The sequence below is a fragment of the Eptesicus fuscus genome, chromosome 24 (assembly GCF_027574615.1).
Source record: "Eptesicus fuscus isolate TK198812 chromosome 24, DD_ASM_mEF_20220401, whole genome shotgun sequence".
Classification (NCBI taxonomy): Eukaryota; Metazoa; Chordata; class Mammalia; order Chiroptera; family Vespertilionidae; genus Eptesicus; species Eptesicus fuscus.
The window spans coordinates 4,932,830-4,958,239 of NC_072496.1; the positions used below are offsets into that span (position 1 = coordinate 4,932,830).

A 25,410-nucleotide genomic window follows, 5' to 3' on the forward strand; every position below is an offset into this window, starting at 1 on the left:
TCAGCTGCCTCCTACACACCCCACACGGGGGATCGAGCCCACAGCCTGGGCATGTGCTGACAGAGAATTGAACCATGACCTCCTGGCTCATAGGTCAACGCTTAACCACTGAGCCACGCCGGCCAGGCAACCCTCATGGACTTAGGGGGGACATAAATTTGCCAGCCAGTCTGGAAAACAGTCTGGAGGTTCCTCAAAAACGTAAAGACAGAACTGCTGTCTGAGCCAGCGATTCCACCCGGGGCATCTGTCTAAAGGAAACGACGTCACCTCAGGTGTCTGCACCGCGTTCACTGCAGCATTTACAGGAGCCAAGCCATGGGGCCGCCTGTGCCTCTTCGTGGGGCGTCCCACACAGAATGGTACACACTCGATGGAATACTCAACCTTAAAGGAGGAAAGCAGGCCACATCTGACATGAACGAACCTGTGGGACATGCTAAGGGAAATATGGCAGACACACACAGAAAGGCAAACACTGCATCTCACACACTTAATCTAAAAAAAATCAAACCTGAGAAAATGAGCGGAATGGTGTTAGACTGGCAGAGCTGGAGTGCGTGGTGAAGAACAGGAGAGGGAGGTGGGAGGGGACTGCAGTTAATGACCGTACACCTGACATCTGTAGAGTAAATCTTTATTCTCCCCACAAACACAAAGGTCACTGTGAGGTGACATGTTAATTAGACTGAAGGTGGTCATCATTTCATCACGTATATGTACATCAAAACATCACATTGTACATCTTAAATACATACAAGTCTTATTTGTAAATCGTACCTCAATAAAGCTGGGGGTGGGGTGAGCCCTGAATCTTCCATTTGCCATGCACCACCGGGCAGGGTTTAAACTGGAGGAGGAGTCAGTGAGTTACACACCCCGGACCTGCCCGCACCCCGCTCCAGCCTCTCCTCCCATTGGTCTCTGTACTGCTGCTGGAGTCCTGCCTACAGGAGGGCTGCCAGGGAAGCTTCCGAAACCACTGTGCCCACGGGAAGGGACCCGAAACAGCTGGTGACAGCCTCTGCGAGGACCAGAGCGGCCCTCCTCTCGGGGAGAGCACTGGAGCGACTGCAGGTGCCGTGTGAACCTTCCGGCACGTGCAGTCCACACGCCACGTGGACACGACTCCCTCCAGCCTCTTCCCCACTGTCCTCCCTCCAGCCCCAAGCCCCAGCTCCTTTTTCAGAATGACATCAAAACACGTGACACCTTCTCACTATCGGTGGAAATTAAACAGGATGTAGTGCCCCCATGAGGCCTCCTGGGCTGTTTCTAGAACACACTGCAGCCTTTAAAAGGTGAAGAAAAAAATATTGTATCTATTATAGTGATCTAGAAACCTTGTACCTAAAACGGGGGGGGGGGGGGGGGGAGCATTTGATTCACCCCAAAACACAAAGTGGAGTCAGATTTGAAAACTCACAGCTACAATGCTCTGGAGCATAATTTCTGCTGAGGTGGCAGCCTGCCGAGGAGACGACCATTTCTGGAGAAACCCTCGCTCCTCGCGCACACTGAAGTGGACCGGCGATCTTGGACACGGAGTCCGAGGATGACAGTCTTTATGCTTCAGATCTCGGTGAGTACTGGCGACTTCTGTTAGCTGACCTTCTCATCCCATTTAACCCCATGTTACAGAGAGCTACAGCACACATCGGTGACCCAATAAAGGTCACCTGTCACGTGTTCCATACCACCATGGAGCATCTGTGTCATATTCGTAACATGGCCCCACAGCAGCAGCACCTCCCCAGCCTGGGACCGTGTTAGCAGCGCTGAATGAGCCTGGTGCCCAGCCATCTGCTCAACAAGCCTCCAGGTGGTTCCGACTCACGCTGAGGGTGCGAAGCCCTGACTACCAAGAGCCTCACCTGCCCAGCTGTCCACACCCTCAGATGCTGTAACCCAGACACACTCGGGTACCACGACTTTGTCACCAACTTCAGAATCCACTTCTGCAAACAAGCACCGAGCCAACGTGTTCTCCAAACCCTTTAATTGTCACTGACACAGGTGAGCCACAGCAATCATAACACTGCATTTACGTGACAAGAAAGAAAATGTCATATGCTGTCTACAGGATATACCAATGCTCTCAGAATCTCTTCGCAGTAACATTTCATTCACACTCTGGCCCACAGCTGCCTCAGCGGGGCCAGAAGGGCAGGCGGCCTGCCTGCTGTGCACACTGTGCTAAGTGTGAACCGAGTCCTAGTTATGTCACTAGCACAGCAGAGCCACCTCCCACCAGGAGGCCTGTTTTAAATGCTCTTTCCCTTCAAGTCCAAGCAATCGATCTCTGCCCCAAACAGCAGGCCCACGGGCACTCGTTTCCATTGCCGAAGGTTCCCCCAGCGCCCACACGTGCACACAGGACACGCAGCAGCCATCCCTGTTCCAAGCCTGAGCTGAGCACCACTCGGCCAGCATCAACGTGGCTGCCAGGTTCCAGGAAACTGTTTGGCAATGGTATGTCCAGGGAAATATATGTGTGTATACACCTATATACATGAAAGCCAAAGCGACCCTTATGACCGGTGGCTGTGATGTGCACTGACCACCAGGGGACAGACACTCAACGCAGAGCTGCCCCCTGGTGGTCAGTGCACTCCCACCGCCAACCTCACGCCCGTCATCGGCCAGGCCGAGCATCCCCACCTGTGCACGAATTCATACACTGGGCCTCTAGTGTGTATGTACACACACACACACACACTCTTACCCTCAGACCCTTCCAAGTCTAAGCTACCCCTTGGCCCTCCAGCCAGCCGTTTTCGTGGGACGGTCTCTTGCTCTTTCCCCACCTGTGCTCCCTCTGACCTGTGCTGTCCTCTCTTCCTAGGGCGGCCCCTGCTCTGCACACTCGTCTGGGCGGGAGCAGGATGGAAGACTGTTTCCAATCACTGACCAACCTCCACTCCCTGCTTTGGATCGGGGGTCCTATTAGTAAAACCGACTAACCAGCATGTTTGTACTGGTCACCCCTCCCCCAAAAAAGCATGCTGGGTGTAATAAAATAAAATAAAAAGCAGTTTACAGGTTCAGGATCACAGACCTGGAAGCCATTCGAGGTGAGTCACCTAGTTCTCAATTCACAGATGAGAAGATGGAAGTTCAGAGATGCAACGTGTTGTGCCCAGGGCCATGCGGCTCTCAGACAGAAATTAGAACCACATTCCAGACTCTTCCCACCACCACAAAACCCAAGTTCAAGGTCCAGAAAGGTTTGTAAATAAAACATGATAAAAAGCCTAGCCCACATGGAGAGGTCTGGGATCTCCCCACAGATGTCCAGGCAGAACGAAGGCAGCCACAAAATGAGAAACACTGCTCAGCTCCACACGCCACACCCTGGGCTCAGGCCTGACACTGGATCTGTGGCTGCAGACGACGTCACGATTTCATTACCTCCAGGCTTTGCAAGTCTCCAGCCACAGGCTCCACCTTATTCTCATCATCAGAAGATAAATGAATCAGATTAAAGGATCAAGGAGGTACATTAAGATAAAAGCAAAGAAACATTTTTACAAGCATATCATCTCAGTTACCTTAAAGGTTAAGTTTCAGATTAATTTACAAGAGTAGTGACAAAAGCACATGATTTCAGTGAAAATCAACACGTTACTCTTTAAAAAAAAAATCTTCAGAAATACGAAGTCAGGCAAGCATGCAAAATTCAAAGAATAAAAAAGTGCAAGGCTTGACTGCTCCTCAGGAGAAGGCTGAATTTCATGATGCTGCACACAATGAAATGAATCAGAAGCGACAGGGACACTTCTCTGAATCGGCGTACCAGGCCCCTCACTTCATCATGAGGAGAGTGGGAGGCAGTAACCGGCAGGCCCAGCAGCTAGATCAGGGCGCACACAGACCTAGTGCCCAGTGCTTCCTGCAACCACGTGCACCTGCAGCGGCAGCAGGGAAATATCCAGGGCACATTAGCCACCGACTTAAACCACACGCTTCAAGACCGATACACACGGTGGGGGAGCTAATACAGCACCGCAGCGCATCTCACATATTTAAGAGATTAAATGCGAAGAAATCATCTCAAAGATTTTAATACCCAGCTTTGATAGACACAATCACATTTCCAGCCAAATGTTCTAGCTTAAAAAACGTGCATTCTTCAGCCTTCCCCTACTTTTTTTGCCTTTCAAAACTGAGCACTAGATATTTTGGATGTACATTAATATGATGTTATGTGTCCATTTTAATTACATGTTTTAGGAATAAACAAAATCCATGATATTTCGGTAACTCATAGTGTATTTATAAAATGAAAAGCTCTCTATCAAAATACACTCTTCACTGGGAAAAATAAATAAAAGACAGATGGATCTACACAAAGTAAAAATTCACTCTGGCAGATTTCAGTGTAGGACAGTCCATAGCAAGCATATTTGCCCTTATTCCCCCAGAGCTGTTCATCCTCCAAGTCAAGATTTTAAAAATATTTTTAATTGAGATTATGTTGACCATTTGTTTCTCATTCCACATCATCCTCAGCCAAGCTCTGAGCACTTACAATTCTCTGAAAAAAGAAAAACAAAATTTTAACTTACAAAGTATAAGCATTTAATCAGATTTCTAAGTTCAGCAAAAATGCCCTTTGAATTCAAAGAAACAAATCTTTAGAAAGTTTACCCATTCTGAGATTTACTTCAACATTAAACGCTTTATATCATCTAATGATGATGACAACTGTCAGTCTCATGACAAATTTCAAGTGAATAAAGAAGGCACACCATCGCATTGTGCTACGTCAGCCAATTACATAACTGAAACCAAAATGTATTCGAGATCTCCTTTTACTCCTACGTACACTAAAAATACCGATTAGCGCTAAGAATACTGATCATCCCATGCTCCACACCTTTCCCTTTTTGGCCTGGAAATGTTCAAAATCCTTGCACGAAGAAGAAACACAGTACTCTCAAATTAGCATTCTGAAAGCATTTCCAGGTGACATGAGACAAATAACTGAGTAAAAAGTCATCTTTATCGAGAGAAGTTCAGGCTTCATCCTGAACTCATCCATTTTCAAGGCATCATCCTCGGGTCAGATTCCCCGAAGCTCTTCCCTGCACTGCTTTCCCAAGTGCCAATGACGCAAAGCACGTAGGTGACTCTGATGCAGCCTGGGAACCACACCCATCTGAATAAAAAGCATTAGGACCAAGTCCTTGGTGTTTTCACCCTCGCCCCTACCTCTGTGGGAACGTGTCTTTCCTTAGTCCCTTTCCAATCTAGTGGAGCCAAGACCAGTTTGAAGATTACATTTTACTAACTTTTAATCACACCTAATGTGGACATTAACACACGTAATGGTCATGCCATTCCAAAGAGCAGATGACTTGGGCCCCTTGGGAAGGGTGAAAGTGAACACAAATGGCACTTTGCCCTATTCCAGAGTCGAAGAGTTCAAACCCCAAAGCCCACCTGGCAGGAGCAAGGCACGAGTGAGGTCAGAGGGGCCCGGGGTCTCCGTGCCCTATTTCCAGGCTCTGCCATCGTGGCTCCTCTGTTCTCCGCCAGCCACTGGCCCGAAGGCAGGGTCTCAGAGAAGAGTAGGCGGAGAACTACTTTTACAAAGCAGCTGAGAGTGGCCTGAATTCTGGGATTTGAATACGAGGCTGAGACTTAATCTAAGACACACTTCCTGGCCCGCATCTAGGGCACTGTCACTAGATCGTATGCCAGCCAGTCGTCTGAAGCTTTCCCATTAGGGAGGAGGGTCTCAGGCATTGCTACCTGGAGTACGGTTTTCATTACATGGATGAGTTTCATGATTACACCACTTCCCGAGTCCTTTTTAAATGCTAATGTCCCTACATATTTCATTCTCAAATTCTACTTTATTTCACAACATTTCAAGTCCTTACCTGGCTAATTGTTGGCAGCTTAGTCAGAAGCATCTGGAACACTGGTGGCGGGAGAGTTTGCTGTAACACCTGCAGCAGCTGCTGTGGCTGGCCACACACCGCGATCGCGTTGGTCAGGTGATCCACACCCTTCTCATATTCACCTGGAAGAGTGACATAAAAGTAACACATAACCTGAAAAGCCTCTGCCTTCGCCAGGAATTCAACTCTAAAGTCTTCACTGCATCGACCACTGAGCCACACTGGCCTGGCAAAGGCAGCCTCATTCGTAAAGATTACTCATCTTCTCTATATCAAGTAAGCTTAAAACTCACTCAAAATACATTATGGGCAATGATAACGCACAAGAAACATTCATTTCTAGAGCCAGTCTCCAATAACACAATCCTCACGTTATGAAATGTCTAAAAGCTTATCTTGAAATATAGCCACACACAGCCTGAGGACGGGGACGAGCTCTGAGAAACGTATCGTTACGCAAGTTCTCTGCGCGAACATCGGAATGCACGCACACCTCATGGGACCGCCTCTACAGCACCTCCTGTTGGACAGCCTGCGCAGCAGGCTCCTGTACTGATACTGACACTGTGGGCAGCAGTGGTATGTGTGTCTCTAAACATAGAAAGGCGCTGTAATCTTATACAGCGGGCAGCACAGTAGGGTTTGTAGGGGAGAAAAACCAACAAGCTTAATTATATGCAAACCTCCTGTTCACCTGAGACACCCTGGAAACGGAGAACCTCACCAATGGGGCCAAAGCCGCCCCCTTAAATAAATATTAAACAGCCTCTTCAGCAGAAGACCAAGACGATGGAGATGGGGGAGTCAGGCAAGGGAGGTGACCAGGAGAAGCACAGTGACCGAGGGTACAATTGTTAGAGCCGGAAACCACTGTCTTCTGCATCGATAAGAGTTTCTAGAGATAAGGTCACCCCTTTTCCAGTACCGGGAGGGAGACACCCTAACAAATGTAAATGCTTTCTACAAAGGGCAACTTCTACTCAGTTTTCTAGTCTTTTAAAGAAAAATAAAAATCGGCCCCCCAAAAGTGTCACATGATACTAATAAACCCAGATGGAATTTTCGGGTCAAGAACCAATAAGGTCATCTGTCATAGGCCCTTCTCCATCCCTCACAGAAAGAAAAGGCAACCTACATGATACCCCTCTCCCCCCAAAAGAAAAGATGTCCCCAATATAATCCCTTCTTTTCTTTTATCAATAGCTCCCTGCTTTCCATAAAAATCTTCCGTTTTGATCAACCCCATGGTGGGAGTGCCCTCCTTGTAGTTGCCAAATGGGATGCGGCCCATTCACAAATCGCTTAATAGAGCCACTTAGATGTTCAAGTTGAATTGGTGTTTTACGTGACTCTTACCTTGAGCTAGTAACTCTTCCCCCAGCTGTATTTCTTCAAGGAAGAACTTCTGAACAGCCTCCGCATCTTTAAGGTCAGGTAACTGTTTGGAAGGAGAATATTTAATAACTGATAACAAAATTATGCCACGGGACATGACCTATACACAGAAAATCATACCACCAAAAATAAAACCAAAAATTGAATTTACTCAACAGCACTCGCAAAGATTAGTATCTACATGGACAGGAATGTAAAAACAACAACAAACAAATAAACTTATTGACCAAATTGGTTTTTGAGTTTGAGTCAAACCTGAAGTATAAAAGGAATACAAATATCACTACTATGAAATATGCACATTATAATTTTTTGATCACCATTATAGACTTTTATGTAATTGTAATCAATATACCTGAAGTAGAGTTTTGTTTTAAATAATTATTTCTATAAAGTATGTAATATAGGGGTGGGCAATTTACATTGTTCGTATGGGAAATACAATAATTAATTACTAAACGAGAATAAAATGTGCTTTGTGTGCCACAACTGTAAACCTACCTTTGCCCACCCCTGGGTAACCTAAGCAAGAACCAGACGCAGTCTTACCTTGGAGAGTCCAGCTCTCTCCTTGGCAAGCTTTTGTTTCTTCCTTCCTGCAAGAAAGGAAACGTTCTCGTTATTGAGATGAGCACCCCAAGAAGTCCCAACGCGGTGAGGGTCAGTCATCCCGTTTCCAAAACATCACAGCTTCTGGGCTGCTTCCGGGGCCCCTGTGGCTTTCAGGGTCATGGGGACCGTTCTGGGCAGGAGCTTTCTCCCCTGGGCACCAGGACCTGCCCTGACAAGATGGAGACAGCCCATCAGCGGTCTCCCGTCATTGCTAGCAGAGCAAGCCCTCCCTCCCACCCACAAAGGACACGGAACAGGAGCAGAGTGAGCACTCCGTCAGGGCCTTTCGTTACTGAACGACCCCAGATCCTAGTCCTGAATGGTAAACACTCACTGGCAGTCTTAAGTGGGGAGGGGGGAAGAGAGAACCAGCATTTAAGAGTTTCAAGTTTAAAAAAATAAGCCTTAATCGTCACTGAGTCAACCCTTACAACCAAACAAGAGGACACTCATGGCATTTAAGTCGCCAATTAACGCTTCACCCACGTGACGGCGTGACGGTGTGGGTGCAGAGGGAGCACAGGCGTGTGTGTCCGCTCCTCCCGACAGCGGTGCCACAGGGCAGGTGGCAGTCCCCTGGGCTCCCCCTCTTCCAGGTAAAACTGGCCTAAGCACAGCACTTGGTTAGAGCTCTGATGAAGTGAGCATGTGTTAGCGGTGCCTCATGTAAACATGCCATAAAGCATGTGTTACTGATACAGTCCAATACCACTCCGCAGCTAAGGAGCTGTGCTCACTGAAACACGGGAGTGACCATGAGACAGAGCTAAGAAAGCTCAGGCCCCAACACTTCCTCCTGGGTGACCTCTGGCAAGTAAGTGACCTCTGAACTCTCCAGACAAGGCCCACCTAACGTGGCCACCGTGAGCATCACAGCCGCGATTAACCAGCAAACGCCCTCCACAAAGCCAGGTCCCAACGCACGGCTGACTGCCCAACAGGTTACTGTGGCCAGGGAGCCTTTTCTTCTCTAACCTTAGAACTAGCTTAACCGCACCACTATCTCTTGCCAACCCTACAAAACAATTCTGGCAGTTTCAACAGAAAATTATAGGTTAAAGTTGATCTCGCACATTAATTTGAAGAATGCAGTATTTTTTTCTGACAAACTACCTTTCCTAGGTATTCATCACTGGGCAGTTAAGTGTGGGGGAAAAGAACACAACATATTCTACCGTCACTTTGCTTCAGGGTTTTGTTTGGCCCGCTTTAGGCAGAAAATAAGGCATGCATTTTCTATACCGACTATATTAAGGAATTCCTAAATATGACGGCACAGTCTAGGGCTGGAAGGAGAGTACTAAGACTAGAGGAGACGTGGGAGATTTTAAGATAAAACTGACATGAAGACAGGAATGCTTGGGAGCTAAGGTGAGCACTCTCAGTTTTCGATGCTCCGTGCCGTGACACTATCTAAACAACATCACTTAGCTTCTTCAACCCTCACAGTAACACTAAGACGTGTCTATCGTCGTCCCCATTTTACAGAGAGAACTGACCAAGGTCACAACTAGGAAGTGGTGGAGGGGGCTCACAGAAGGCGGCTGAGCTTCAGGCATGTGGGCGCCATCCCTCTCCTGCCTCTAAACGCTGTAGAAGCGAAGACGTTCCCATCGAAATAGGAGGCACCTCAGAAATGGACGTGGCGAGTTTGTGGCACAAACAGAGACATACAATTTGCTAAGCCAGAATGTGTGTAAAATGACAAAAATGGCAACAAAATCTGGTAGAAACTGAGACTTAGGTCCATTACCATCCAATTTTATAGCTGTTCTTTTATGGAGTGGAGAGTATATTGTTGTTGCTGAATGCTGAATACAGTTAGCAACTTTAAAGATTTGCTTGGTTACTTTGAATTTTAGCACAAGATTAAAATTCTGGCCCTGGTGGGGGTAGTTGGTTAGGACATCATCCCAATACGCCAAGGTTGGGCGTTCAATACCCAGCCAGGGCACAGACAAGAATCAACCCGTGAGTGCATGCATGGGCGGAGCAACAAATCAATGTTTCTCTCGCTCCCCCTTCCTTTCTCTAACATCAACTGCTTAAAAAAGGATTAAACCTCTGGATTTAGTTTCATAAGACAATTTGCTACATTAACTTACTTCCAGATAGAGTACCATACAGTATCTATGATGAAGGGACATGACACATGGTAACATAACAGACTGGCAAGCCAATCAGCAAAATCAGACTGTGACTCAGTATTTGCTAAGTCAGTCCCCCGGGCTACTGTGTGACCCTAACAAGCTAAAACAAACTCGTCTACTTTAAAAGATGCTCCAACTGAGCCACCTGGCCAGGGCACAACTAAGTACTTTTAATCAGAGTGCAAAACTAGTGGCAATTAAAGCTTAAAAAACCCCTTTCTTAATGTTTTTACTGATTTTAGACAGAGAGGCAGGGAAAGGGAGAGAGAAACATTGATGAGAGAAGCATCCATGGGCTGCCTCCTGCATGCCCTCCCCAAGGGGTCAAGGTCAAGCCTGCAACCCTGGCATGGGCCCTAACCTGAAATCAATCAGCAACCTGGAAGCTCAACCAACTGAGCCCAACAGCCCAGGGCGTGAATTAAAGTTGTAATTTCTAAAGAAAATATAAAGTAAATTATATTCATAAGCAATCTTCAGCATTCATCAATTACTATGAGCCAGAGACCGCACTAAACTCTTCCTTCATTATATCATTTTACAAAAGTGCAACTAAAACCTTAAGTCGGTTGCCCAAAGTAATAATCCAAGCCTGGCCACTTAAATTGAAAAGGACTTTAGAAAAACAAAAAACACACAAAAGATTTCTTTATCTGTCTAAAATGGTAGAGAGGGCAATGGGGTACAAAGGTACAGATGTAATACTTTCAACAATAAAGATGAAGGACTAATGCAGCTTCCCCGTGTCAGGAATGGTGGGGACACTTCAAACATCTTTCTTCATCTTCTGAAAACCAACCAGAGGCAGGTGACAGTACCCGACTTTACAAACTAAGAAAATTTAGATTCAGAAATCTCAAGATCAGGCCGATAACCTGTGACTAACCTGGCCTGGAAACTGTATCAGATCCAAAATAACATTCCTTCAATCTAAGAAACATTCAGGTAGTGTAGAGAATTTTTGTGAGTTTACTTGAGCCTGACAACTGCCAGGAAGCAAAATCTCAACGGATTGAGAAAATGCTCCAGAAAATGGCAGCTTTGCATCTTATTTTCTACATTTCAATCAAAAGACTTAGGTAGGTTACATGAAATCCACTGGTGATAGGTTAGGGAGGCGGGAGAAAGCAAAGCGGGAAACCTCTGGGATTGGATAAAAAATAAAATGATAGACACCTGTACTTCTTTTATTCCAAGCCTGAATACGGGTTGGTTAACAGTCAACAATTAACTAAATAAACAAGGGGATTTGTGGTCTCCGCAGAGCAGTGCCTGTGCTTTGAGGGGCCAGAAAATGAGGCGATAACTTTGTTTTTGCAAAGGCCTGTTTATCAGGTATGTTATCCTGGATACAAAAAGATGGCAGGCTCAGTTAAGGTGGAGACTGACCTTTGTCGGGGGGAAAATATTGCCATGAATGGCTTTTTAAAAAAATATATTTTTATTGATTTCAGAGAGGAAGGGAGAGATAGGAACATCAATGATGAGAAGAATCACTGATCGGCTGCCTCCTGCACGCCCCCTACTGGGGACTGAGCCAGCAACCCGGGCATGTGCCCTTGACCGGAATCCAACCTGGGACCCTTCAGTCCGCAGGCCGAAGCTCTATCCACTGGGCCAAACCGGCTAGGGCCCCGAACGGCTTTTAGTTAAAAAGTTTTCATTGCAGACCATCCTTTGTGGTTAGTTTAGGTCTGAGTTTATAAGGCCGCCACGAAGGCCTCCCTTGAGCTGGCCCCCCTTTCGTCCACCATTCCTTCCATTAAACTCCCTAACCTTAAATTAAATAAAGAACCTCTGTATCTCTGCCCTCCTAACATGTAGGAGTGGGAATCCCTTGTCCTGGTTTGGTGGGGTGACATCAGCGCAGCCCCCCCTCCCCCACCCCGCGCGGGCACCAGCCCCACGTGGCCACTGAGCACGTGAGATGCCTTAGGAGAAGCTTAAAGGAATTGTCCGAAACAGGACAATCGCTGCTTTGTACTTTCTGGGCTGCCATCACGTAATCATCCATTTTAACTTCAGCGACGGTCGGAGCAACCTAGCCGAGTTTCAAAAACAGTCCTGATTCCAACAAATGTGCTCGTCTATGGTGGCAAAGGAGCGCGCCTCCGAGACGCAAAGGCCGCAGCGGCTTGGGCGGCACCATCCCCCTCTCCTCCTCCTCCTCCTCCTCCTCCAAGATGTCGCAGGTCTGAAATGAGGCTGAGCCACCGGGAGGCGCAGCCCTTTGGACTCCCCTGCGGTTCCTGTCGCATTCACTCATATCCTGGCGGCACCGAGAGCGCAGCCACCAAGAGGGTTTAAGAATGCAATGGCCCTGCCGCGCTGGATTCGCCGACCTCGTCTCCTGGCAGAAATTCGTAAAATAGGAAAAATGTGTCAGCCCGCTCGGGTGAGGAGCATCGACCTCTAGGAACCAGGAGGTCGCGGTCGGATTCCCGGTCGGGGCCCAGGCCCGGGTTGCGGGCGCCATCCCCAGGGTGGGGGCGTGCAGGAGGCAGCCGATGCGTGATTCTCTCTCATTGATGTTTCTCTCTCTCTCCCCCTCTCCCTTCCCCTCTGAAGTCCACACAAGCGTATTTTAAAGAGAGAAACCCAAGCACCACCCCAGCACGCCGACGCCTAAATTATAACACAAACAAGAGCGTATGTGGACGACAAAAACGGGGGGGAAACAAAATGGGGAAATCGCTCCCATTCCTCCAAAATGGAGGGGTCAGGCCGGTCGCAGGGCCAGGAGCAGCCTGGGGGCGCGTGCCCCCCCCCCTTCCCGGCTGCGGCTCGGGTCCTAGGCGCGCCCACCACGCGGCAGCCCGCCGCCCCGGCCCGCGGGCGGGGAGGGGTGCCGGGAGGGTGGCGAGGCGGTGGGGGAGAAAAGGGAGCAGAGACGGGAGCCAGGGGAGGCGGCAGGACCGGGCGGGGGGGTGGGAGGGCCCACTCACGTTCTCGCAGCCGGTTCTTGAAGTTGGGGTCACTCCGTCTCTTGCGGTCAAAGTAAATGCAGTAGCCGATGAAGAGGGCCCCGCACACGCCGGCGGCGATGGCGCTGTTCCGGCCCACCATCTTTCCTCGACCGCACGGAGAGGTCGGCGGCCGAGGGGGCCCGGGAGGAAGCCGTTTGTCACGAAGCCTCCGAGCGGACGGCGCCGCTCAAACTGACGCCCGCCGCGAGGGGACGGGAAAGGCCGAGCGCGCCATTTCCGGCGCCGTCACAAGAGGTCCACGGGCTGCCCGCGGCGGTGCCTGAGAAGAAACCCCGAGGCTGTCCGCGGCAGTGCCTGAGCGGAGGCGCCCGTGCCGCCTCTGCGCCTGCGCAGGGGGCTTAGGCGTCGTCTCCGGGGCCCCGGGAGTGGCGTGCGCGTTAGTGAGTGCGGTGTGAGGGACCGCGCACTTCCGGGGAAGCTGCCGAGCCTGACGCCCGAGGGCGCGCGTGGCCGCCGCGCACGTACACTCGACGGCGCCCGACAGAGATGGGAGATTGCCGCCGGCAAAGGCTTGCCTTTATCCTTGTCTGATGCAGGCAGCCTGTGACTCGTTTCAAGTTCAGCCACAGCCCGTTGTGCAACGAGCACCACAATCTGAATCCCATGTCAAAGCCATGTTGCAATACGGTATCACGCGTGGAAGAAAATCAAATGGAGCAATGGCTGGAACAATGTAACTGGTAAAACACATTGAAGGGAAAAAATATAGAAAACATTCTGTATGTGGGTTAAAATTTAAGACAAAACTTTGGACAGAAAGACACAAAACTGCACGTTGCAGAGGGCTTGGTGAGGTGGAGTTGGCCTCTGCCAGGCTCCAGGGACAGGGAACTCGCTCCTGTAACCGCGCAGAAGCCTTGTTTTCTTCCATCTGGCCCTTTATTTCAACTTTTTCCCCCTTTGACTCAAACTGGCCTCACCTAGTGCCCTGCCTCAACCCCCTCCCATCTCCCTTGCTTAATCATAGAGCCCTCAGGACAGTGAGGTGTGGTCAGCATCTTAGGAACAAGGTCCTGGGTCTATTGAGTATTGAGACAGAAATTTCTCTATTTTTTAATTTATTTATTTAGAGAGAGAGGAAACCGATTTGTGTCCCACTGATTTATGCATTCATTGGCTGATTCTTGTATGTGCCCTGACTGGGGATGGAACCCACAACCTTGTTGTAGGAGGATGATGCTCTAACCCCATGGTCGGCAAACTGCGGCTCGCGAGCTACATGCCCTAAAACTAACCCATGGTAACTAACCTGCCTACATCCTACAAGAAATGCTTCAAAGGTACTATTACAATGCAAATAAACTGAAAACATTTCCATGTTCACATTCACCGCCCCAAAAAATTCTGAAACTCAGTACATGGTTTCACCACGTTTTATTATCAGAGCTCAGTAGAAAAGGTAAAGCTTCGAGTTGCTACTTCTGTTTTTTCTGTTTCTTAGTTCGTCCACTTTTCTTCTGTCCTTTCTTTTTCTTCTTGACAACAACAGCTTTTTCTCCAATAAATAAACTTTTAGAATGTCCTACATTTTTGGAAGCAAAATTAAGTCCCTTCTTAGGTTTACTGACATTCTTCAAACTGGGATTTGAGCTTTGTTTTAATTTGTCTTTATTAACAGAACGCATGACTCTGAGTTTTCTCCCCATCAGTTCAGAATTATTTAATTTCAGAGCAAGGTGAACAGCATCTGTATTCTGCAATACAAATCAATATATTAATTTCAACCAGAAACTCATCTGCAAAGACACTAGTCAAATCGCAAATTGAACGGATTAGAACGGCTTGCACACGGACCCCCCCCCCCCCCCGCCCCCCCCCGCCCCTCTTCCATATCCAGGAGTCCAGGCCCAGTGTCGCCGCTGCTGGGCTGTGGTCTCCTTTTAACCTTTTGCACTCGGATGTCGAGTGTGACTCGACACGGTTAGCATCGGTAGCAGCTCGTATGTCGAGCCACACTCGACACGTAGTTTCACCGCGGGGGAAAGGGGGGTTTTTGTCTATTTTTCCAGTATCTTTTCTTGTTTTCATTAGCATGAAAGGACAAGTAAAATGTAAATGCCGTCTTAACTGATGCCAAAAAAGAAAAAATGAAAAACCGATAACGCTTGTGAAATTTATTAGGAAACTAGTACATGATCTTGTTGGAGAATTCAGAGACGGTACACTAACTTCCAGGGGTAGATTATTATCCACTAACTTAGAGCAACGTTTAGATGGAAAGCTCCATATAATCACACCTCACCCTAACAAAAAACACAAAGATTGTGTTGTTTGTTCTAACAGAAAAATCAAAGAAGGAAGAAGAGAGACGATTTATATTTGCGAAACATGTGAATGTAAACCAGGTCTTCATGTGGGTGAATGTTTCAAAAAATATCACACCATGAAAAATTATAGAGATTAAAATTACTCTTTGAATGTATCAATAATTTGAAATATAAAAAAATCCAAATAAGTAAGTTTGTATGAAAAGAAACTCCAGTTTTTTATTCTACTGCCGCGCTTTGTAAAATGTGGGGTATTTAAAAAATTAAATCCCGAGTAGAATAAAGGAATGGAGAAAAAAGCAAGCGAGTGCAAAGGGTTAATCATGCTCCTCACACGTTTCCCCAGAAGCAGACCAGCTGCCTTGTCAGGTTATAGGGTAAGTCACAGCCCCACAGGCTGCCCTTTTCTCGCTGTATAATGAACTCTCACCTGACGGAAGGCTAGGCAGTCACATGCAATCTTGACAACCCAATGAGCCTCCTTCGCACAAGGCTCTTCCTGCAAAAGCCCCGATGTAGCAGCTGACTCTAGTACGGTGCGGAGATGCTGGACAAGATGCCTCATAGGGTTCCGTTCAGATCCCAAATCCTATCAATCTTCTAATATAGAGCTACTAAATGCCAACAACCCTGAATATACACGAGATGTGTCTTAAAGAACCTGAGGAATTTATCAAGACACAGAAGAAAGACCAAGGGCAGAGAAACGGTAAGATAACCACAATGCAGCACTGATGGGATCGGAAGGCTGTGAGCTCCTTTCTTAAAGCTATCTGGAAATACATGCCGAGTCTTAAAACTGTCACATAACTTACCTCATTAGTAATAGCCCATTGGAATCTGTTTTTTTTTTTTATTTAGATTTTTAATCCAGGAATTGGAGGGCGAGTGAGTTATGTGTGAATGATGACACGCAGCGCCACGCCCTCCCAGTGCATCTCAAGGGCACGTGACAGTGCAGCGGTCTCCGTACCTCGAAGAGCACATAGCCAAACCCTCGGCCGACGCCGGTCAGCGGGTCTCTCACGATCCTCACGGCCACGATGTTCCCGCAGTCCACAAAGTGGTCCTCCACCACGGAGTCTTCAATTTCTGAAAACAAATTCACCGGCGTGGAGGCGCAGCCTGGGACCGCTTCAGGGAGCCGGAGGTTTCACACCAGCCCTGGGAACATTAGTGAGGCTACATGCCTGCCTGCCTTTTTAAAGTTCCTCCTAACGCACAGACAGGTGCTGCTCAGTGGTTATTTCCGGTACTTTAACAACAAACAGGTACTTTGTTTATACACACTTACTGTACGGGAGATTCCCCACGAACACCGATCGCTTGTCCCTCTGAAACACAAAGACACACAGTCACTCACCGGAACAGAACGTGGGTCACCCTAGAGCCCAGCCTTCCCCCCACAACCTCCTCACACACACACCACAGGTGTCCGTCTCCTGGGTTCACCACACCCGTCCCTTGTGTGAGTCTGTTTCTCCCACCTTCCCCGCGGGAGCGGGAGTGAAACTGCAAGAGGGAGTGGCCTTTAGTTCTCAGCGACATGACTGGCCCTGGCTGTGCTCGAGAAGGGTGTGCTGTGCTGGGGGAACGGGCCACGGCACATGGTCCAGGCTGTGGGCCCCGCGGTCTCTGTAGTAACTGCTCCCTTCTGCCTACAGCGCAGTAATACCAACCCAATGGGGTGTTGGTATGCTAATAAAACTTTATTGAAAAGAGCAGCCAGCAAGTGGGTCAGGCCAGCTTGCTGACCCTGTGCTAGGTCCACAGTCGCGGCCAGGGATGTCAACCAGGCCTGTCACTTCTTAACTTCTGACACCAACAGCAATTAACCTATGCTTCTATGGAGAGCTCTTACTCATTTGTTTCAAGAGACTTTTAAAAATATAGGTATTTATTGATTTCAGAGAGGAAGGGAGAGGGAGAGAGTGATAGAAACATCAGTGATGAGAGAGAATCACTGATCAGCTGCCTCCTGCATGTTCCCTATTAGGGATCGAGCCTGCAACCGGGCATGTGCCCTGATCAGGAATCGAACTGTAACCTTTACACTGGGAACTCCTGGAGAACTGAGACTATCTCAGCACAGGACGCCTAACACAGAGACTCAAAAACGATCTAATGAGTAATTTAACTTCCTAGCCCACCATCTATGAAATAAGCCGTGTGCCCAGATGAGCTCTCACTCACCTGCCAGCCTAACTCTCCAGAATGATTTCAACCAGAGGGTGGGAGGGGGGGCCACGTTCCTGAAGCTGATGTGACCATTCCTGTGTCATCCCAGGGACCAGTGCTGTGCCCAGAGGTGCCCCCCTCACACTGCTGAGCCCACTCCTCTCCAAGCAAATCTCAGAAGAAAACTCTCTCCAAGGCTCTAAGTTCTTTAAAGAACTCGTATAGCCCTAACCCGTTTGGCTCAGTGGATAGAGCATCGGCCTGCGGACTGAAGGGTCCCAGGTTCGATTCCGGTCAAGGGCATGTACCTTGGTTGCGGGCACATCCCCAGTAGGGGAGTGTGCAGGAGGCAGCTGATGGATGTTTCTCTCTCATCGATGTTTCTAACTCTCTATCCCTCACCCTTCCTCTCTGTAAAAAAATCAATAAAATGTATTTTTTTAAAAAGAACTCGCAGATACTCACAGATGAGGTCTCCGATGCTAGGTCGACTCTAATACGGAATCCATCGGCGATTTGGGCCCCATTTCTGCTTCAGACATATGAAGGGAAAATGGCTCTTAAAAAGTAGCACTGAGTTCCTGTACCATTGGCTTTAAAGTGAAACCAAAGAATTAAAAATACCCATAGCTACTTGAATAATTCTGTCAGACCTCAGAGAGATAAAATTACCTGTTCAATGCTTTAGTAGCAGCGCTCTCATCCTTAAATACTACATACGCATTAATATTTTTCTGATCAGGATGAATTTTACGCCTAGAAAAATAAAAAATAAAAAAGGACCATGTAAAATTGTTCATCTCAAAGTCACCAAAATAAATAGCTTGTTTTCTACTCTCAGTCTATACATATGACAAGAATTCCTGGAGGAAGTTCCATCACTTTCAATAAATATTTAATAACAACAAAAATAACACACCACCTACACAGACACTGGCTGAAACACATGACCCACGCCTTCCTACTAGTTGTCACTGAGTCCCCTTTTCCAGTAGGTTAGTTCACAATACTTTCCGTGACTTTACAATTCACCTTGAGGCTTAAAGACAAACATTTGACAGATTTATATGCTATTTACAGGCAAAAGGGACCGGTAAAGCATGATGTTTTCTCCAAGTATAAAAATCTATGGAGCTAAGAGATGGTCTCAATTTTAACCAAAATGGAAACGAATATAAGACTACTCCGCTTCTCTGATTATAAACTTACTTTATTGCAGCCAACTTTTTGGACATCGTTCCTTCTGCTGGAATCTTTTAAAAAGAAAAAAAAAAGTAAAGAAAATTCATTATTTGAAATATTACGTTAATTATAATTAATACGCTCTAAATATCTGATTGAAAACATTCTAGGGCGCCCTGGCCAGCAGGGTTCAGTGGTTAGAGCACTGGCCCAGGAACCGAAGGGTGGCAGTTCGATTCAGGTCAAGGGCACATACCTGGGTTGCAGGATCCCTGCCCCGGTTGGGGCACACGTGGGAGGCAACCAATTGATGTGGCTCCCTCACATCAATGTTTCTCTCTCTCCCCCTTCTTCTCCCCGCCTCCTTTCCACTCTCTAAAGTAAAAAATATCCTCCAGTGAGGATTAACAAAAAAAAAAAAGAAAAAGAAAAAGCAATGAATGACTCCTCTTGAGAAGAAACCGCAGCTGAAAAGCAGGCAGGGATGACAAACACTAGGCTTGCAGCTGATGGCACTACATCGTATAGAGGATCGGTAGGCAGCACAGGCTGGGACGAAAGCACAGGACACTGAAATCGGGGTCCTGGCAAGATACCCGAGTGTCTGTGTCAGGCCAGGATCGGGTATGGGGAAGCAGGACTCAGAAGGGCAGACAAAACACATGTGACAAAAGTGAGAAACAAACACATGATGAAAACGATGGAAGCTGTGCCCGAGCTTGGGCAATGTCCACTTTGAGGGAAGTGGGCGGTTCTGCCCTCTGAGGACACCTGGCAACATCTGAGATGTTCTGGGCTGTTACAACAGGGCGGGCAGGGCGGGCCCAGCCGCTAACGGGTAGAAGCCAAGGGCGCTGCTAAATATCCCACAATGCACAGGACAGCCTCCAACGGCAAAGAACTCTCCGCACAATGTCGATAGTACCCAGGTTGAGAAGCCCCACTTTATAGAGAATCACGTGAGAAAGCGCAGTGAGACGAGGAATAAACGTTTCCTGTGTCCTGATACACATTAATTACATTCCAAAGGTATGAACACTGCTCATTTCATGCTCCAAGAAACACGACTATCCCTGGTCTACAGAGTGAAGTGAGATACCATGGACTCGTATAGTTTTACAGTAAAGTGACTTTTAAGAAATACTTCATCTTTCTATGTCCAGAACATACACACTGTATGAAGCGGCCACACAAACCTCCCAGACTGAAAGCCTACAATCCCAGAATGCTCTTCAGTAAGTATTAACCTTTTGCACTCGGATGTCGAGTGTGACTCGACACGGTTAGCATTAGAATAAAGGAATCGAGAAAAAAGCAAGTGAGTGCAAAGGGTTAATATTTCCGCTTACTCAACGGACACAGCAAACACAAGTCACCATCTACCCTCCAAAATGCAGTGCTGGCCTTAGCAGCAAGGATATCATTTCACTCTGTGACTCGCTAAATTATTGAATAAGGACAAGAGTCAGCAAGAGGCACTAAACACGACTTTTCTCTTGGGCTAGACTTGAACTCTTGATTCAAATATTAGGTTTAAAGTCAAAAAGTGAAAGTCAAGTGCTCCTCCACCTCACTGATACCACCAGGGTAACAGGTCTGATTTCAATGCACGATGTCTCACGATTATGCAGTTATAAGGGGGAAGAAAACATACCACAGAACGAAATCGCACGGATTCTATTGGCCCGAACTCTTTAAAGAACGACTTCAGCTTCTAAAATAAAAAAGCACATACTTTAGTTCACTTCCAGAGCATCAAATAAATGGCTACAAAAGGGAATGAAGTAAAACGGTCTGATAATCATTTACTGCCAGGTTTTATTTTATGAACATTTCAGAAAAAGCAGGTGACTACTCAGGTTGAAAGACACTTTTTACTGAAACATGGGAAAAAAAACACAATGTTAAGTTCATGTTAGTATCTCTAAGGTACGTAACACTTTTGTCTTTCAAGCTCTGATAATTTTTACCACGTGTAAACTAAGAGGATCAAGTCCATAGATTCTCTCATCTTTTCACACTGGCTTAAACCAGAAATGAACTTTAAGGTTATCTCACCATGAGAAATTCCCCTGCTGTCTGGAATTAGGACCATGGATGGAAGAAAAGTCTGGTGGAAATTTTATACATTCTTCTTATGTCTGGCTCCAGATGTGAAGAATGTATGTTTTACAGCTAGAATTATGATCAATTCTAATTCATAAAGAATGAATTATACGTGTAACACATCACACACACTCCCTTCCCTGGAGCCTCTATTAATCTAACAGAAAGATCAATAACCAAAACTATGCCACAAATGTGTTCTGCCCTACAAAATAATCACAAATAAAACGCTAGGAGACAACAGGGTAAGGGGGAAAGGAAAAAAACAGGTAGTGAGTTTTTTTGTACTGTTTGTTTTTAAAGTGGAATTTAAGGTGTCCTTTAAAAGATGAGCAGGCCCGGCTGGCATGGCTCAGTGGTCGAGCATCGACCTATGAACCAGGAGGTCAGGGTTCAATTCCCGGTCAGGGCACATGCTCCGTTGTGGGCTCGATCCCCAGCGTGTGGTGTGCAGGAGGCAGCCGATCCAGGACTCTCTCTCATCACTGATGTTTCTCTCTCTCTCTCCTGCTCCGTACCTCACTGAAATCAATAAGAAGATATTAAATAAATAAACAAAATGAGCAGGATTTTGACCCAAGAGACTGCCAAACTGTGTGACTGGGACAGGAACTCAGAAGGAAGAAAAGGGCATGTTCTGGTTTAGTGAACAGGACGTAACGGAGGAAACCGAGGATGCGTTCACTCCGTTACACAGTAAATATTTATTGAGCCTCTAATATGTTCGGGGCACTTGCCAGGGAGAACACAGTGAAGGAAAGAGACAGACATCCCTGCACGCAGGAGCACTGACAGAAGGTAAGGCAGGATCAATGCAATTGTTCAGATAAGATTTGCAAAAGCCTGAACTGGCCAGTGAGTATGGGGGCAGAAAAGAGGGGTGGATACTGGCATCAATCTACAGAATGACTTATGTAGTCATGTAGAATGAAGTTAGGAATCAATGACTTACTGTTGTGTGCTTACTCCATAGAGGAACATTAAACCAAGTTATAAATGACTCCCTTCTCTGAATCCGTACCATCCACATATCGCACACTCACCTTCTTATTGCACGTGACAGGCAAATTCCCCACAAACACAGTTCTCTCATTCTTTAGCCTCTCTTCTTCTTGGTTGATTTTAATTTTCTTCCTTTGATTGACAGCTGTGTGATCTTCATCAGCAAGTATTTTTTTATCTGCTACTTGAACACCAGATTGAGAAATTTTCCTTTTCTGCCCTTGTTTCTGGTGAATTTCTTCTTCTAAATCAGCACTTGCTAGAGCATTTTCTCTTTTTAAGGCAAAAAAAAAGGAAGAAGAAACAATAGTCATGAGTCAGGTCTACTATTTGACCAAGCACAGTGATTAAAAATATTCCCCACCTACTTCTGACTTTCCTAAATATAAACATACCATTCACGAACACATCTACATTTTAAAAGTAGCATTATCAAAAAGTGACCAGCATCTTTAGAAAATTCAACAGTCAGAAAAAGCTCCATTTTTGAAGATATGTTAGGACTGCCAGGTAACAGCAGGAACAGAAGTTCATTTAAACAAAAGTGGTTTCATTTAAAGCCCTTGGAGATTTAGCTGACACTCTGCCAATGCCTAATGCCATTATCTGCCCTGGAACTCTAGGGGTACTGCAGCACCCCCTGGGGGTCTAGAAAGGTCAATACACCTGCAAAATAATGCTGTAAAAGCAATCTGGCCAACAGGAAAAACCAGATTTCCTACTTTTATTAGTTCTGTATATTTCAAGGACTGCTTGTTGAATGTAAATTCTGAGACGGCAAATAAAGTCTTGGGGCACATGGATAAAGTGAGGTCTGAACATCAATCAGTCCAATAAGAAAACTGATGGGGTATCTTAAGGAGTGGGGAGAATGGGGAGTAGGAGTCATCCATTCATTCATTCATTCATCCATTCACTCACTATTCCCTGGTTCCTACTCAGTTCTAGCCTCTGCTAATACAAAGATAGAGACGGTTAGAGGCCTTTTAGAAGTCCAGTTTCTGAAAAGATAAGCAAAGTTCATGATAAAATGGTGTAGACACATAAAAGAAACAAGAGAATGGCCTCTCAAGGAAAAGGCCGTCTCTCCCACAGTCAGTCCTCAGTAAATGCTGATCACTATTATTCTCCCACTAGAGACCCAGCACGCAAAATCCCGCAAGATCCAGATATCCCGCCTGCCGCCGCCACCGCGGGACCCACCAATGCACCTCCTGGTGACAGGTCGTTTGGTCATTCTGGTGTTATGACATCATGGCCACTGGCTTTTTATAATATAGACTAGAGGCCCTGTGCATAAAATTGATGCACTCTGGGGGGAGGGGGGGTGGGAATCCATCAGCCTGGCCTGCGCCCTCTTGCAGTCTGGGAGCCCTCGGGGGACGTCTGACTGATGGCTTAGGCCTGCTCCCCGTGAGCCTGGCTTCTGGCTGAGTGGTGCTCCCCCTGTGGGAGCGCACTGACCACCAGGTGGCAGCTTCTGTGTTGAGCAGGATCAGGCCGAAACGGACTCTCCGACATCCCCCGAGGGGTCCGGGATTGTGAGAGGGTGCAGGCCAGGCCGAGGAACCCCACCAGTGCACAACTGGACCGGAAAGGGACGCAGGAGGTTGGTAGCCAGGGAGGGACCTTGGGGAGAATGGGGCCCTCCAGGGCATATCCGGCCCATCTCGCTCAGTCCCGATCATCCGGACCCCAGCAGCAAGCTAACCTAGCAGTTGGAGTGTCTGCCCCCTGGTAGTTAGTGCACATCATAGCGACTGGTTGACTGTCTGCTCCCTGGTGGTCAATGAACATCATAGCAAGCGGTTGAGCTGCCTTGGCATATCATTAGCATATTATGCTTTGATTGGTTGAATGTATGATGGGACACTTAGCATATTAGGCTTTTATTATATAGGATAAGGAGAGGCCCATGCTGAAATAAAGACGAAATAAGACTGGTCCAGTAGTAACCACTGCTGCTGCTGTTGGGTACCTGGGGTCCTTATCTTTTCAAGTTTTGAATATATATGAGGTTTTCCATAATACAAGTATAAAAATATAGATATAATTAGGAAATGAGAAAAAAATTAAGATGGATCATGCAGGTGTAATAACCTGTTTCTTTCCCATCTCCATTCTTCACTCTCAACTGAGAGAATTTTACCCACCTGTCTGACAACTTCTTCTCGGCATCAGAAAGTTTCTTCACTTTCACTTTTTTGGCAGGTTCTTGCAAACGTGGGCTTCCAATGAGGGCCGGACTTTCTTCCTCCTCCTCCTCCTCCCGCTGCCTTTTTTTGGTGGTTTCCTTTGAAAAGTGTGAAGTCAGGTGTGAGACCTCATCCTTAATAATTCAGTGGTCCTGCCCGGCCGTGGCTCAGCGGTTGAGCTTTGGCCCAGGGACCAGGAGGTCAAGGTTCGATTCCCCATCAGGGCACATGCCGGGGTTGCGGGCTCCATCCCCAGGGTGGGCGTGCAGGAGGCAGCCAATCAATGATGTTTCTCTCTCATTGATGTTTCTCTCTCTCCATCCCTCTCCCTCTCTCTCTAAAAAATTAATTTAAAAAAGCACAACAATTCAGTGGTCTTGACAAGTTAGCATCTCTCTCTCCCTGGCACGCTCAGCAATGCAAGGTCACCTGAGATGCACCCCATCTGCCCACATTGGAAACCACGCCCCGCGAGGCGGACTCCTGTTTGAAAGCGGTTCCCACGGGGACTTACTTTGGGCACCGGCACGTACACAGGGGGGAGCTGCGGCTCCCGGGAGGTGAAGAGGGCCGCCAGCCGCCCGGTGCCGCCTCCGCCGCCGCGCCCGCCGCGGACCAGGCTGTCGGCCACCTGTCCCACCAGGTAGTCTCCCTGCGCGGGCCCGCCGCCGCCGCCCGGGCTCTGCGGGCCGACAGACGCCCCAGGCTCTGCGACAGCGCGCCGCCCACCCGCCGGCGTCCGCGCCGGGCCGCGCGCCAGCCCCCGCTCCGCCGCACGCTTCTCCTTCCTCCCGCTGCTATGCACGGGTTCCGCCATTCTCAGCCCCAGGCCTCCCGGAGCCACACTTCCGGTCGGAGCCACGCCCCTTCCGCTCCTTCGTCGTTTCCCCTCCGCCCCCCTGCGGCCGCGCTGGGGGCGGAGACAGCTGCGCTGGCGGCAGCAAACACCCACTGGCGGGGCGGGGTCCGGATCCGTGTTCCTGTTTCGTTTTTAATATATAGTTTTTCTTTTCTTTTTAAGTATATTTTTATTGATTTCAGAGAGGAAGGGAGAGGGAGAGAGCCTGCAACCCTGGGTCTGATCCCCAGTTGGGGGTGGAGGGCTGCACAAGGCAGCCGATCAATGATTCTCATCTTTGATGTCTCTCCCTTCCTCTCTAAAAAAAAATACACATTTGACGCTGCTAGAAAAAAGAAGGAACTTTTACCATTTGCAACAGCATGGATGGAACTGGAGAGCATTATGCTAAGTGAAATAAGCCAGTCGGAGAAAGATAAACATCACATGATTTCACTCATATGTGGGATATAATGGCCAACATAAACTGATAAAAATAGAGACAAGGGGCAGGGGAGGAGGGTTAGAGACCAACCAAAGGACTTGTATGCATGCATATTAGTATAACCAATGGACAGGGAAACTGGGG

At 47.6% G+C, this 25,410-nt stretch overlaps 2 protein-coding genes and 1 non-coding gene across 3 annotated transcripts; all 3 read right to left on the reverse strand.

Moving 5' to 3' along the window:
- Positions 1-621: 621 nt before the first annotated feature.
- TOMM20 (translocase of outer mitochondrial membrane 20) lies at positions 622-13,291 on the reverse strand. Its single transcript, XM_054712904.1, has 5 exons — positions 13,012-13,291; positions 7,854-7,900; positions 7,266-7,347; positions 5,889-6,031; positions 622-4,537 (listed from the first exon to the last, which is right to left on the reverse strand). Exons 1-5 carry the CDS (start codon positions 13,130-13,132, stop codon positions 4,493-4,495), a joined length of 438 nt encoding a protein of 145 aa, XP_054568879.1. The 5' UTR covers positions 13,133-13,291; the 3' UTR covers positions 622-4,492.
- On the reverse strand, positions 12,248-12,381 carry LOC114234534 (small nucleolar RNA SNORA14). Its single transcript, XR_003620755.2, has one exon. It is a non-coding gene; the product is annotated as a small nucleolar RNA SNORA14 (small nucleolar RNA).
- A 1,119-nt stretch (positions 13,292-14,410) lies between the features above and the next one.
- On the reverse strand, positions 14,411-24,828 carry RBM34 (RNA binding motif protein 34). Its single transcript, XM_054713094.1, has 10 exons — positions 24,498-24,828; positions 23,942-24,081; positions 21,830-22,061; positions 20,335-20,394; positions 18,708-18,751; positions 18,171-18,254; positions 17,964-18,027; positions 16,615-16,654; positions 16,294-16,412; positions 14,411-14,747 (listed from the first exon to the last, which is right to left on the reverse strand). The coding sequence occupies exons 1-10, from the start codon at positions 24,798-24,800 to the stop codon at positions 14,469-14,471; spliced, it is 1,365 nt and encodes a 454-aa protein (XP_054569069.1). The 5' UTR covers positions 24,801-24,828; the 3' UTR covers positions 14,411-14,468.
- Positions 24,829-25,410: the final 582 nt, after the last annotated feature.

What these genes read in the sequence shown, in the direction of transcription:
- TOMM20 (XM_054712904.1), bottom strand. Translation starts at nt 13,132, where the DNA reads ATGGTGGGCCGGAACAGCGCCATCGCCGCCGGCGTGTGCGGGGCCCTC. An exon ending in CAAGAACCGGCTGCGAGAAC is followed by an intron (nt 7,901 to 13,011) that starts GTGAGTGGGCCC and finishes CCTTTCTTGCAG; the next exon opens with GAAGGAAGAAACAAAAGCTT. An exon ending in AGCTGCCAACAATTAGCCAG is followed by an intron (nt 4,538 to 5,888) that starts GTAAGGACTTGA and finishes TTCTTTTTTCAG; the next exon opens with AGAATTGTAAGTGCTCAGAG.
- RBM34 (XM_054713094.1), bottom strand. Translation starts at nt 24,800, where the DNA reads ATGGCGGAACCCGTGCATAGCAGCGGGAGGAAGGAGAAGCGTGCGGCG. An exon ending in GCTACTAAAGCATTGAACAG is followed by an intron (nt 18,028 to 18,170) that starts GTAATTTTATCT and finishes TGTCTGAAGCAG; the next exon opens with AAATGGGGCCCAAATCGCCG. An exon ending in CGTGGGGAATCTCCCGTACA is followed by an intron (nt 16,413 to 16,614) that starts GTAAGTGTGTAT and finishes ATTTGTTTTCAG; the next exon opens with AAATTGAAGACTCCGTGGTG.